General features: G+C 38.4%; 1 protein-coding gene and 1 long non-coding RNA gene across 2 annotated transcripts in view; both read right to left on the bottom strand.

Annotated features, from left to right (window-relative positions):
• The window catches only part of LOC137992670 (cyclin-Q-like), an 11,956-nt gene extending 1,127 nt beyond the window's left edge, over positions 1 to 10,829 (bottom strand). The window contains exons 1-5 of the mRNA XM_068838145.1: positions 10,343 to 10,829; positions 5,759 to 5,871; positions 4,840 to 4,925; positions 1,070 to 1,202; positions 582 to 800 (exon numbers count right to left, since the gene is read on the bottom strand). Of these exons, the coding sequence (XP_068694246.1) occupies positions 582 to 800; positions 1,070 to 1,202; positions 4,840 to 4,925; positions 5,759 to 5,871; positions 10,343 to 10,439 (648 nt within the window). The 5' untranslated portion in view covers positions 10,440 to 10,829. The remainder of the gene's footprint in view (positions 1 to 581; positions 801 to 1,069; positions 1,203 to 4,839; positions 4,926 to 5,758; positions 5,872 to 10,342) is intronic.
• A 2,753-nt stretch (positions 10,830 to 13,582) lies between these two features.
• LOC137990572 (uncharacterized) overlaps positions 13,583 to 15,000 on the bottom strand; it is a 7,108-nt gene continuing 5,690 nt past the window's right edge. Inside the window, exon 2 of the long non-coding RNA XR_011121516.1 lies at positions 13,583 to 14,172. This is a non-coding gene — a long non-coding RNA (uncharacterized lncRNA). The remainder of the gene's footprint in view (positions 14,173 to 15,000) is intronic.

Genomic DNA, 15,000 nt, shown 5'->3' with positions numbered 1-15,000 from the left:
CGACCCCTAACCATATTACATCAAATTCTGCTTTTTTAAAGGGCGGAAAAAACCAGAGTAGCCGAGGAAAAACATGATGGAACAGAGAGGAGAACGAGCCAACTAATCTCATAGTCTATACCCCCAGCTGTGGCACGGTGCACAAACCCGTCTTCTGACTTGACCAAGTTCTAGTAGAGTGTTTTATAGTACGAGTGTATATCGCTTGCGTGATCATAGTTCTTTGCTTTTTCGGTCTGTTATCCTAAATATATTTGTAAGTTAGTTGAGACTCACACTTACATAATATTATCTTAGTCGATTTAAATTCTGTTTGGAGAGGCTGCAATTCCCAATGATTTTGTCTGATCATTATTCAATAATCTCTCTGAAGTGTGTTGTGATCAATAATCACTAATGTAGTTAAAATGGTAAAATATGAACAGAACTAGAACTGGAAATAGGCAGAGAAGGAACATAAAGTGTCCTGAGCAATACATGTACATGTATACAATGCACAAGATGCAATGTAACACAGAAGCGCACTGATGAAGGTTGGACAAAGAAGTTTTTTGTAAACTGAATACTCAACTGAAACCTACCTGCCACCAAGTGCTTTGAGCACCATGACTTGGTACAGTAATTCCAAGGCAGTTAAGTGCAAAGTATATCATTGCTACAGCAATATTAGATGGGCTGTGCTGCAAACACAATGTTGTGTGGAAACTATCCTGTAACAAACTCCAGCTCAGTTGTCCAATGGCATCAAAAGACTCCTCCGCAAGCCAGTCTTCAAGTGATTTAAGGTAATGTAAAAGGTACTATAAGAGTGATAAAAGAAAGAAAAAACCAGGATAAACATTTCCAAGGTGCCAGTTGATACTGTCAACCCAAATTCTTGTGAATTAGGTCAAAAGTGGCTTAAATGATAATTTTCTTTCTAGATGGATTCAATGCATGTTGTGTGAACACCCTCCCCTACACCCCCCGCCCCCCCCCCCCCAAAAAAGAAACAAACAATAGATGCAAAAAGAAAGCAAACTGTACTGTACATGTGAATGCTAACAGTCAAGAGATTATAGAATATTACCTTGTGTGGATTATTAAAAGTTACATGAAACTGTAGAGTTCTAAGCATCATTAGCTCACAATTCACCAAACTATCGTGCAATTCCCAGTATAATGATCCAACATCCAAAGGCACCATATCGTTATGTAACAACCTTTGAAAGGAGGAATATGACAGTCAATACACATTAACATTATCTGCCAGGAGAAACATCTACAAACTCATCCATCAGGTATTATTCTGCTAAAAAGTGTTTTTCTTTTTTAAACTTAGGCACTGTGCAACTAACTAGTGTGATTTGATGTTAGTTTATGTGAAACAATTAGAGCTATAAAATGGAGGAACCATTTCACATCGATCTATATGCAGTATTTTTAAGAAAAATTAACACGGATTATGTTAAAAGCGAATAGACCACTTGCATAAATGGCAACCACTTTTTCATTCTTTGTATTTATGTTAATTAGACCAACTGCCCTCATTTTGAAACAAATACTCTTTCAAAATTTGTGCGTTGTACACGCAGCAAGGCTAGAAAGGCTTCTTAGCATCAAAGCAAAAGAATGTTTTTTTTGGCTGCCATTATGAAAGAGGTCTACGAGGTTAGATTTATGCTCCACCAAAATCTTTTGAACCAGTTCATTTTGATTTTCCTTTGTTTAAGGTTATGATAATAAATAATAGAGAAAGGAAAAGGAAACTTAAACTGGCTTGACAAACTTTAAATCAATAAAAAATTAGAACCCTAGCATGTACACTTGAACATTTGCTTTCCCTTAACCACACACAAAATGAGTATGTGTAAATGTTCTACACAAACACAAAGAACAGACTAGAGCAAAATCATTGCTTTTTTGTATAATCGTATTTCGACCAGGAGCCAATCTAAGTGTTTCAAACCTTGATAACCTCCTATAAGGGTTAACAATAATTTCATAATCACTCTTTTGATAATAACAATAATTATTATTAATCATTTTATGAGAAATAACTTGTGTGAGCTAACAATTCCCTGGTAGAAATCCTACATAGGCTCTTACAGGATCCTGACTAGGAATAGGATGTTAATCACTCAGGGGTTTCAATAACTTTTGAAGTAGATGCCTGGGCTAGTCAATGTAAGGGCGGTCATTTTAATTTGTCTTTTACAAGTGTTTGAGTGAAAATCAAGGAAGAGTAGCTGGCATTGAGAGGCAAATTTCTGACAAACAGACGACTGTATACCGCAGGTGACCAGCTTCTAATGAAACCACTGCTTATCAGGATCTTGAATAAGATTATGACAGTGATCAAGACCGAGAATAGGACAGGAAATCCTTCTTAAGATACTCAGAAGGACAGTGCTCAATAATAATAATAATAATAACAATAACAATAACAATAACAATAACAATAACAATAATAATAATAATAATTTAATAATAATAATAATAATAATAATAAATATGCAGTCTAGGAATTAAAAACCATTCCTCTCCTTGTGATGTCCTGTCCCTCCCCTGAAACCCTTTTTTTCCCAAGTAATGCATGAAATTACTAATGTACTGTATTATATATTGTACTAATATCCGTGCACTGGTGACTCAGTAAGTTGAACACCAGGTTGCCATCCGAAAGGCCGTGAGTTTGACTCCAGCTGGACCAACTCTCAAGGTCTTTGACTGGGGAGAAAGTGCTGCATTTGTAATGACATCAGGAAATGGTTAGACTTAGGTGGTTAGTTATTATTACATGTAGGAGCAGTCGTGGCTCAGTTGGCTAGTGCACGGGTTTCGGAGAAAGAGGTCCCCGATTCGATCCTCGGTGACTTAAACGTCTGTTTCGACTTTCCTTTGATCCTTGTAGCTATAGCTTTAAAAGCCCTTAAAGTGCCCCTGTGAGCAAAAAATCAATTCATATTTTTTTTTGGATTTCAAAACTACCGGTATGTTAACAAAACACGAAGTGACCCACGTTTTAAGCCTTGATTTCAAAAAGACACTTCTTTATTTTAACTGTAATTTTCCTATTTAATGGTCCACCATTACTAACATTATGTTCTTGAGAGAGCTGGATCGAGGAGAAAATGACGTTAAAGGCTCACTAGTTTAAGAATGCAATATGTGTGTACGCCACAGAATTAATATGCAGCACGGAGGTTTCGGGCTTTCAGACTTTTAAACTCACGCTTTGCATATATAATAAGCTGCGTTCACACGCTGAAAATTTAAGTTAGTGAGCCTTTGACGTCACTTTTCCCTGGATCCAACCGTCTGAGGTCCAATCGGTCAGTTTTGAACGTGAGTAATGGCTGACCATGAAATTCAAAACTTACACTCAAAGCAAACGGCCTTTGGATAAAAATCAAAGCGCAAAATTTTGCCAGTCAGGTGTTAAGCAAACACACTTTCAAAATCTGAAGGAAAAAAGGAAGTGGTTTTTTTGATCACAGGGGCACTTTAAAACGGAGCACTGACAGAGGGAGGGGGGTAAAGAACACACCGTCGGCTTCCATTGTACCAGCCTCGTAGGTGAAGGAACTGCTGACGTTAAATAAAGTTAATTTACCTTTACCTTTACTCTCTAGTCTTCTCAGATAAGGATGATATTTAAACCATAGGCCCAGACTCACAGCCCTACAAGGTTCACAACCCTGTGGGTCGTAAAAGAACCCACACATTATTTGCAAAGAGTAGGGCATTGAGTTCCCGGTGTTGTGGTCTCCTCTGAAGTGATATATCATGGTTGCTCAACAGCGTTTCAATGACTTACGACTCCTAAGCCCCTCATGGGTAAATATACTCTGACTGACTATGACTATAATTATGTATTATCAGTTTCTCAAAATAAACAAAGGATATAAACAAAATTTGTCCTCAAGCATTGTTTAATAATGATAATAATTTTAAAATTTATAGCACACAAATATCTATATGAATATAATCAAACGCGTGACAGAAAGAAATGGTGTAACTGAAATATACATTGATTACAAAGGCACATAAAAAAGGTAGAAGTACATGTAGTATATGTAATGTTTAAAAAATGAGCAGCAGTGTTTTATCGGGGTTTAAAACACGAGGTGTACCCAAGTGTTTTTAGACCCGATAAAACACTTGCTGCGAGTTTTTTGAAATGCTTAAAAAACATTCCACAAAGAGCGTGTCCCTCTGGACTCAAAACAATGGTTCAAATTGAGGTGAACATTAGCATACAAGAAAAACAAGCTATGCCCTATAAGTATTCTTTATATAAATAATACTAGTGAGGAGTGTTTTATCAGGATATAAAGCTCATACATGTGACGTTTTATCTGTGTTTTGATAGGCTGTTAGGCTCATGAATTATTAATGAGTTTTTAAAGTATGTTTTAATAAGATTAATTAACCCTTTGCCGTCCAAACTGGCCAAAACTGGCCAGACTCAGACACTCACTGAAAATGTCCCCATTAACCCTTTGACATCCAAACCGACCAGACGATTTTACTCATCAATGGGGAACACCTGCGAGTCAGTGGGCTAAGAGTATAGTATGTATTTAATTAGATCCCAATTATAAGTTACATGTACATTAAAAAAATAAGTCTTAAGCAAAGATGTAAAATTAGTTTCATTGCGTATGTTGTTCGGCAAGGATCCTGTAGGATCCAGAAGTATCTTAAATAGGATCTTAATCCTACAGGATCCTGGTAGGGTCTTGAGCACGATCCTAACAGGATCGTACTAAGATCCTACTTAGGCACCTGGCCAGGATTTCTACCAGGGATTGTGAGAGAGCCGTTTTTAGTCAATTTCCATACTATTTTTGTCACCTGTAGGAAACATTTATGACATCTCGCAGCTTGCAAGGGCATTCCTCTATTTTAGATGCCAGGTATAAAGCAGTACTTCCAACAAGCTATACCAGGAGTAAGTACATAAATTTAAAGGTAAGCAAATTACTCAAATCCATGAGCTGCATCTAGGAAAAATAAATTCGAATTTTTTATTGTGGACAAAGAGTATATTACATGGTCGTGCAGGGATATGAATTTTATCTTTGAGTGCTGATACTCTCTCTCACAAACTGTGAGCGCAGCAAAGGAGACTGTGCAATACCAACAGGAAAAGAAGATAAAATTCGTTTTGCCAAGCTGTTATTACAGGAGTGGACATAGATACTGATGAACTGTCCAGATTAAAAACAACTTGCTTTATTCAAATTATATTACAGCACAAAAGTATCCAACAATGAAGGGGAAACTCGCTTTTATTGGCTAATTGTGTTTACTTAGTATTCATGATGACACCTATATCTTCACATGACAACGTGAAAGATAAAAAAACACTAATACAGTACATGTACGTATCTTCACTGCACTCTGTGAAGATATGATTTTTTTAGAAAATCCTTAGGCTAGTATTTCATCAGTATCTACTATAATAAATATAATTTATAATGATTATTATTGCTTAAAACTGGTTAATTCTTAACAAATACATGTAGATACATGTAACAAACCATTTACAATAGTTCTACCTCACAGATTAATTTTGTCTAAATTTGTGTGTTTGTGGTCTGTGATATAAATTAAAACCAATCAAACCTTCATTGAATGGGTTAGTTATACAAATGGTATTTTTTCCCTGAAACCTTGTCCATGATTGTGCTCAAACATCATTCAAAAAAGCTTACTATAATTATTATGCAGGAGTTTTTCTTAGTTATGCCATAAGGTACAGGAAACTCACCATAGCATTGTTCAATCTGAAGTCGGATTGATTGCTGGAGAAGTGTTTCACAATGCGATGATACAAAAGACAAGCAGAGGCACAAGCAACTGAGTGCAGGTTTAGTCTAAGACCTATGATAATAAAAACAAAATTGAATGAAAGAAATGTATGTAGTGTGTACAATACATACATTTCTTTCATTCATTGAGTTCTTTCACAGGAACAAATGAGCCCAACAAAATTGACTTGCTCCCAACTGTGTGGCTTCATGGCTCAGTTGGTAGAGCAATGCACTAGCATTGCAGAGGTCATGAGTTTAAACCCTGTTTAAGCAACCTGAATTTTTCAGGTGTCTATAAAGAGACAATTGCTTAAATTGTCTACATTTCACAGTAATGATATTAACTGAAGCTACAGTATGATCCTCGCAGTTGTGGATGCAATTTTAGCAGTAGTCCATTTTACAGTTCTATGCTTGAATGAAAGTGAGGCTGGAGTTGACCTTGTTTAGATAGAAACCTCACTGCTTTTCTTACATGTATGTAAATTCTTACTAATTAACATGACATCAACTCATTAACATAAGAAAAGGAGGGAGGTCTGTATCATAACAAGGTCAACACCAGCCTCCCTTTCATTTAAAGGCCAGGTAACTAAGCACACAACTGTAAAGAGGACTATTGCATAGAGAAGCCTGGAAAATTCAGGACTTCAACAGGGTTTGAACCTGTGACCTTGCAATACCGGTGCAGTGCTCTTGGTCCTTGCCACAAATAGTAAGCTCGCCTCAAGATCATTCTCATCTACTAACTTCATCATCTCTCTCTGAAAACAGGCAACTCCAAAGGGCAAGCGGGTGAACTGCGAGAGATTGTCTTAAGCTTCAAAGGCTGTGTAAGGCTTGTCGTCATCCTTGAAAGGCATTTGATGATATGCACTTCGGAGATCAATAGTGCTGAAGATTCTGTACTGGGCGATCTTGTTGACTATGTCTCTTATTCTGGGTAACGGGAAAGCATCTAGAAGTGTGAGTCTGTTAATTGTTTGCGAGTAGTCAATGGCTAGCCTCTTCTTGTGATTTTCATCCTTAGTCACAACGACCTGTGCGCGCCATGGTGAAAGGCTTGGTTCTATGATGCCTTCTTTCAGTAAAATTGAATAGGCATTCTCTGGCATTATGGCATTATCCCATAGGTTTTCTCTTGGGATTTCGTTTGCACTCTTTGTAAGGTTACCTGATTGCATGATTTATAAACTTAAAGTCCTTTTGTTAATCCTTAATCTTGGTGTTGGGCAAATTAAGCGTACTTCGGAATAGAGTTCGCTCTTTCTTTTTCATTTTATATTTCATGTACTGTTTTACTTAATGAGCTTTTTTGTAACTTACATATTATGTAATATGATTATGCAACAATACACAGGTTTTCTTACATTTTTTATACACTTCTTCTCTTACACCTTTTGTCTTATAATTTTGTATGAATAACGCAGCATCATTTTAGCTCTAATGAGTGCTGAAGAACAGTGTTAAACGGTATTAAACTGATTACCTGTTCGATGTAATCACCACTGCACTATCAGAGCAACCATGCTGGCTACATGGCCAATCTAGATGGCGAATGGGATTTTACGTGGCTATCCCAGGACGTGGGTTCAAATCCCGCTCAGGGCATAAAAAGCTTTTCTCCCAATGAAAATGTCATCCAGGGGTTGTCCGTCCTTGGTCCCTTCAAAAACTTCATTCATTAACTACATTTAGTGCTCCAGCGCTAGAAGACTAGACACTTAAGTAAAGTTCCTTTCCTTTTGTACACAATGCCACAAAAAGCAAAAGTACAGTGTATGGCAGTTAATAACAAAGGCATACGCGTAGGCGTAGATACTGTTGAAACATACGCACAGGCTTGTGCGAAGTTCGCTTATCTTTGAGCTGTACTGCACTTGCATATCTTTCGTGAAACACATTATCTCTTTCAAAGGTAACTGGTCGTTTCGCCAACGTTCAACGACCTGTTCGCCAACGTCTAATGTCAGTTCGCCAACGCTTATATATCAGTTCGCCAACATCCAAAATACTTTGTGAAATAGACCTGAAAAGTATTTACAAATTATCAAAAGAAGATAATGTGATCTTTGATCCAAGATGAATTGTTTGATTCGGCTTGAACATGTTCGTTTCACTCTCCCCAATCTCCCTCTCTCTCTCCCACGCCATCCACGGCTTTATTTGTGAACATAAACCTGCTGTAAAACCTTTTTATTAAACATTTGCGTAGTTAAAGAGCCATTGAGTTGAAATATGTTTGTTTGATTATGCGCTTAGAAGCGTTCACTTGTTTCCCGCAAGTTTCGCCTACGTGCTTGTTCTACTCTCGCAGAGGGTTTTTGCATTGCTTGAAACAGTGATTAAATATTTGCGGCAAAACTTTTTCCTTCCCCCACTCAACTATTTAATGTTCCCCCTACAGCCTGCTTCTCTACCGCTCTCTTTTCTCTCTGTTACAAGAAGAAGTACGGGAAGAAGTAGAGGAAGGTACGTTATCGCAATTAGTTTGGACTGAACATATAAAAACTAGGTAACTAGGTAACTTAGGTGTTTAACTAGGTAACTTATGTGAGTGAAGGGGTAGTTTCTAAAGAAACTGTGGTGCTGCGTCGGTGGGGAAGTAGTATACAAAAATTTGGTTTATCAACGGAGTTGATAATGTAAATTGATCACCGTACAGAAATTCTAAAAGCTGACGTTTCGAGCGTTAGCCCTTCGTCAGAGCGAATCGAATCGGATTCGCTCCGACGAAGGGCTAACGCTCAAAACGTCAGCTTTTAGAATCTCTGTACGGTGGTCAATTTACATTATCAACTCCGTTGATAAACCAAATTTAGGTAACTTATGTGTTTGGCTATGTTTGTTTTCAGGTGCAAGAGCTTGGCCTGCAGAGAGCCTATTCTGAGGACGATGTGGTGTATAAGTACATCAGAAAGTAAACTTACAGCCGTCACCATCAGGCTTGTGTCCGATGAAAAACTGAAGCGGGTCCAGTGGAAGCAGTATCGAAACCTGCAGGCGAGGCTTTTCGACAGCCTCGGGGGCGCATTGAAAGGTTCAATAACAAATATGGCGGTTCACATCAACAATCCCTCTCATGAGGTGAATTGCAACTTATCTAATTGACAATTATTTTCAACCAAAAAGGTGTTCTTGGACGTTGGCGAACTGACATATAAGCGTTGGCGAACTGACATTAGACGTTGGCGAACCGACTTCATACGTTGGCGAACAGGTCGTTGGCGAACTGACACGTTGGCGAAACGACCGGTATTCCTTTCAAATGTGGCTGAAGAAATTACTTTTCCATAGACATCTGGAACCTTCGACTTCAAGTGGAGAAGAAGTGAAAATGTGTTGGCGAGACTGGCTCGGACATCGTGTCCGATCATAATGCACCTATCAATGTTAAGCCCCAGGGTGGGGGGGGCGGGCTACCTACGGGAAATTGACTCAGAGAGCCTTCCCCTGGGTAGGGATTTTGACATGTAGGCATTGCCCCATGGTCGGGAATTTGACATGTCCGCCATCTTGGAACACCGAGAGAACCTGGAGATGAGTTATCCTCAACCTTGGTTTTGATGGGACTTCTCTTGTTTTCCTGATTTTTCTGGACACTGTGGTTAAAAGAAAGGTAAGCGAATCCATCTTCAGAGGTGGATCCATACTGATTTTCAACGTTTTACGGAAGTCGGTCAGAAACATGGGAAAGGGGACTTTGGAGAGTTAAGATCTAAAATCTTCCCGAGGGAGTATGCCCCCGGACCCCCCTAGAAACTATTTCGGATCCTAGCTCCACCCCTGGTCTTGTCTTTTTGCAAATACGGCCCATCACTTCTATCAGTCCTTGCTGGAGTGTTCACAAGTACGAGAATGTTTCTTTCTACTTTTTTTTGTGATTACTTTTTGTATCATTTCTACATATTCATGAATTTTCCACTCTATCATAGTGCACGCTTGATTGATTAGAAAGCTGGTTAATATTGTTCAGGTTGTTTTGCTAAATGTTAGGGTCTTGTTCGGTATTGTGAGCAGCGGAAAGGTTTCGTGTTACACGACAAATTTCCATCAGCTGTTAAAAGGGACTTTGAAATCGACAGTGAAGAACATTCATTGGTGTTCGAAAAGTGAGGATCTAATGAAAAAAAGGTTACTCCAGGGCATGAATGTGATGTTCCAATGGTTCCCGGGGGTGGGGGAATTTGACAGTCTGTAGGTGCCCAGGGGTGGGAAATTTGACGCTAGCTTCCACGAAAATGTCAAATTCCCCTGGGTCAGCCCGCCCCCCCCACCCTGGGGCTTAACATTGATAGGTGCATAATGTGAAATTGGCTGGACATTTTTCAATGTCCGATGACCGACTGTTATTTCCAGCACTGCAGGAAGGAAGCGACCCACAACGGGTTAATTGAGAAGTTTTTCGTAAAATTATCTTCTCAGGTCTCACTCAGTCCATGTCTTCCCATACAAGCGAGTCGTTATACATAGTCCCTCACACTGGGCTTGGGGAGCCTGTGGATGGATACTCACTGCTCGCCATGCTAAACGACTCTTACCTGCATCCATGATAAACTTTGTGATCCTCAGCTTTTCTCTGAAAGGGCGGCATGTTGTGGGTGTAATCCCCGCGCTGTTTTGCTCTGCAGGTCTCATGATACCACCCACCCTGCTAGCAGAACCTTTCTTTTGCTTGCTCGATTTTGGCGTTCTCGAGAAAGGCTCTGCACATTCTCGTTCCCAGAGCTGCGATCCTCTTGGCCAGCGACTCGAGAGCTTTGCGCTGAAAAACGACTGCGCATGCGCCAGATAGGGAGCGCAAATCGTGCATTCACTGGCGAAAAATGTCTGATTGGTCGAGGCTTTGTCATGTGACTTCAATACCTCAAATCAAACATGGCTGCAATTCGGTGTTTATTAGATCAATTTTATTAGATCTCCGTCGACAAAAAAGACCCTTTTTCAGGCCAGTAAAACGGACGAATGTAGACTGCATAGTGCGTTTCCATGCCAGCGAGATTCTCTTTTAAGCCAACAGGGCTACGAGGGAAATTTCTTTTAAAATTTCAAGGTCAACGCGAGTCTCGGTTCAGGGGCCTGTTTCTCAAAAGTCCCGAAACTTAACGGGCCATTTTCGGGTATCACAATTCCCTTTGTATCTCAAGAACGGAGAGCATTTAATTCGTCAAACTTCACAGTTATTTTTCTTTTCGTTACCTTGAAAACATGTTAAAAGATCGGCTTTCTAAAACAAGCGGTTGGCAACTTTACAGATGGGTTTTTGGGCCCGAAAAGTTTTCGGGACTTTTGAGAAACGGGTCCCAGGCTAGTGTTCGAGTGGAAATTCGTTTGTGGAGCTTACCAGCTAATGGTTACCATCTTGATTTCAATTCATGCGTTTATCTTTTAAAAAGTGGAACAAAAAAGATACCACTAAATTTCCAAATGGTTTCTCTTCCAACTAAATAGTTACACACTGTTTCCCCGGGGTCCCGCATCTAACAGAAAATGTTAAGATTTTCGCATTTTTTTTCAAAATTAAGTTGTTAAAATTGCCATTCAAGAGGTCCCTAGAGGAAAATTTATTAAGACCAAAGGGAAAATTAAGAAATGTATTTCAGTCGTTCAAAAATAAAGTTTAAAGTGAATTTAGCAGTAATAATAACCAAAATCATACTTGACATGTCATAGCACCTCATATTGGGTACACTAGAAGCCCTGGGGGGGGGGGGGGAACTCCCATATGGAACAGACGGGGATGCTCGTCGGAAATTTTGAATTCACCCCTAAAGGAGACCATCTGGGCGTGGCTCAAGCTTTTTGTGACCCCTAAAGGAGACTAATCTGGGCGTGGCAAAATGCCAATTGTTTGCTTTCCTCCAAATTATAGAAATAAACATAGATTAGGTTAACTCTGAATAGCCAAAACAACAATATTTGATTCAAAAGTCCAGCTTACCAGCAGGGAGAATTTTACTGTAGCAAAATATTACTACAGCTAATAATACGCTTTCACCACATTGTAGTGGGTTAATGTGACAACAAAAATACTTACCTAATCAGGAATTGATGTTATCTTCCAGCAATAAAACAGCAGGAGGATATAAAATTAGGTATTTTCAAAGTTTAGAAAACTTGTTGAAGGTGATTCAGTGCCACCCTCCAAAACTCTTCACAAATTTCACGCTGGCCTACTAAGTACTTCCAGTACAACAAATTATCTAATCTCTCTTTGCGGACTCTGGTTGCAACACAGCTGCTTCAATAATTTTGATCCCCTTGCATTAGATTTAACTTTTAGAAAAACCATAACTTCATATTTCCGTAATAATCGTTCAAAGACATTGAGCAAAAGCATACAAAGCTACATTTGAAAGGGACATAATCCCATGTTGCAGTTTTCTGGATAAGACTTCACAGAAATAACTCCTGTTACCTTTCCACATGTAAAGAGGTCCCATGATTTATGAGTCAATTAGTCAATGAGTCATGAGTCATGAGTCAATGAGACTCACAGTCAATATAGCAATAATTTATTGATCAAGCCTAAGCCCTCATTTCAGTGATTAGGCCTAAGCACTCTATGAAATTTTAGCTTTCCTTTTATGGGTTAGGGTAACTGCACTAACTCATTGACTCATGACTCATTGACTCATAAATACTTAAGACTCATATGTAAAAAATATTTCAACATTAGATGCAATGAATTTTTTAGCAATTGCTGTAAATAATAGTAAGCATTCCTACCATTCCAAAGGATGAATAAATTAAAGTTGAATGCAGTAAGTGTAAGAAGTAAAAAAAGTGGAAAGTGGTCCAATTTATTTAAGCTGTAATCAATTTCCATCCTTGCTTTAGTCCCTTGATAGGGTTAAACAATGGTGGTGAAGTGAACAAACTACCCCAAGGGGGTACTTATGATACTGAGACCAAACAGTGGGCAGAGTTGCTGCAGTACATTTAAGGCTATCAATCTGAAAAATGAATGGAACTGTAGAAAAATTTGGTAAGCAAGCAAGTAGCTTTTACCTAAGTGTTATGAATTATAAAATGCCAGTCATTTGTCAATTTACGTAGAACTGGTTCCCCTAAGGGGTCAGATTTCTTTAGCCTACATCCAGAAAACAAGATTCTGTTACCTTTAAGGGTTGTTTAAAAAAAAAAAAGACCCCTCCTGAGCAAACTGCATCCTCATATTTGGATTCTCATTGATTTAATGACTTAAACGATATTATGCAAATTTGTTCTACAATAATACTCAAATACCATAAAAGTATTTTTAACCTAACGTTTTTGCAAAGTTTACTCCTTGAGCCACCAGCTTCAACTTTGATACTTTGTTCTAAAAGCCAAAGCCGTTGTATAGCAATGGTGGAGGTGATGATTAGTCACTTTTGTTTTGGTTCAAATGAAGAAAGAAAGTCAAAGTAATGATTGCACTTTAACCCTTTCACCCCTAAACCGGCCATACTTGGTATTTTACTCTGTCTAAACCCAGAGTATTTTGCTCTGTCTAACACCAGACGATTTTACTCGTCAATGGGGAACCCCATGGAGTCAACAGTCAGTACTTCTCAACATAAAGAAAATGAATTCTGTGGACTTGAACATTCCCAAAAAGAAATGCCGTATATTCCAAATATGGTTGCGTAAACTCTTCAAGATTTACCTGCTTCAGGAACTTCAAATCAATGAATATTTTGAATATTTTTCCTGAACTCCTGCAAACTTTGTACACTTTTTAATGGTTTGCCCTTTAAAAGTAACATTCAGAAACAATGCAAATACAACTGAGGCTGTTTTGCATTATCTACAAGACAAGACAACAATATCCTTTATTCAAACACAATCAATATTAAAGCAATAACACATGCTTGTGGGGTCATGTGCTAACTATAATAAAGATACACTACAGGAAATAAAAGCTTAAAACTAACTATGTGACAGACATAGGATATCTACACATAAGGGATCAGAAAAATATATCAATTGCTATCCAAAATATCATATTGCAAATACACCAAAAGGTAACGGTTGATTGACAAGTTCCTTGTGCAAAATGGTAGAGCATGTTTGAAGTCCCACAGGACCAAGATGAGAAGTTATGATAAAAACTTTAAACATATTTTTTACCAAAATTATTTTACTGCCATCAACCCCAATGAGACCTTATGCATGGGACACTGTTTCTAGCTGCAGCTACAAATCACATAATATATTAATAAATTTTGCCATGTAAGAAAAGAACAAACATGTGGGGTGTAAACAAAAAAAGTCCAAGGCAATAAAGCTTCCTTTCAGCCTTTTCAGGAACAACTATCCACTGTCAACCATACTTGACTCAAAACAGAATTTCCTTGATCCAACAACACATGACAGTCCCCTAAAACTAAAATTACATCATTAATGCTTCCAGAAAACAATAGTCTAAAAAAACCTGAATCTATAGATACCTATATACATCTGTACCTACACGTCTGTTCTTCCAAAAATTATTTTAACTAACATGGATTTTAAAACTATAAAAGTTAGAGATAACAAGTTAAACCGACGTTTCGGAGTAGACATCACTCCATTATCAAGGTAAAAATGTTCTATGATGCTAAAATTACAGTATTAAAAACGATTGACGCTAAGAATTAACATAATAAGCACGTGCAAAATTGGCTATAAGAATACTTTAGCACGAATGGAATCCGATTGCACATTGAGGCTAGGCTTAAGTGTTCTTATAAATAACATTTCAAACACTAAGCAATCAAATTTGTTTTTACATTTTTTGAGCACCTCAAAGCGTTTAAGCAGGTCCCGAGGGATCGACCCGTGTGCGTTCTTATAGTGTCTGGCAATAGCCGAGGACTGTTGCTTATGTCCCTTTACACGATTGTGTAAATGTCCGCGTGTGTAGCCTACATAACCTTCATCACAAAGGTCACATTGAAATTTATATACAACACAGTGCTGATTTATGATTGGCGGCTTTGCCTCTTTCACTTTCAGTTCCTGTTCAATTTTTCTGCTGGTACATTGAACAGGAACTGAAAGTGAAAGAGGCAAAGCCGCCGATCATAAATCAGCAGTGTGTTGTATATAAATTTCAATGTGACCTTTGTGATGAAGGTTATGTAGGCTACACACGCGGACATTTACACAATCGTGTAAAGGGACATAAGCAACAGTCCTCGGCTATTGCCAGACACTATAAGAACGCACACGG

The sequence above is a fragment of the Montipora foliosa genome, chromosome 2 (assembly GCF_036669935.1).
Source record: "Montipora foliosa isolate CH-2021 chromosome 2, ASM3666993v2, whole genome shotgun sequence".
Lineage (NCBI taxonomy): Eukaryota > Metazoa > Cnidaria > Anthozoa > Scleractinia > Acroporidae > Montipora > Montipora foliosa.
Note: the sequence above shows the minus strand (reverse complement) of the source record. Positions and strands in the feature narration are given on the sequence as shown.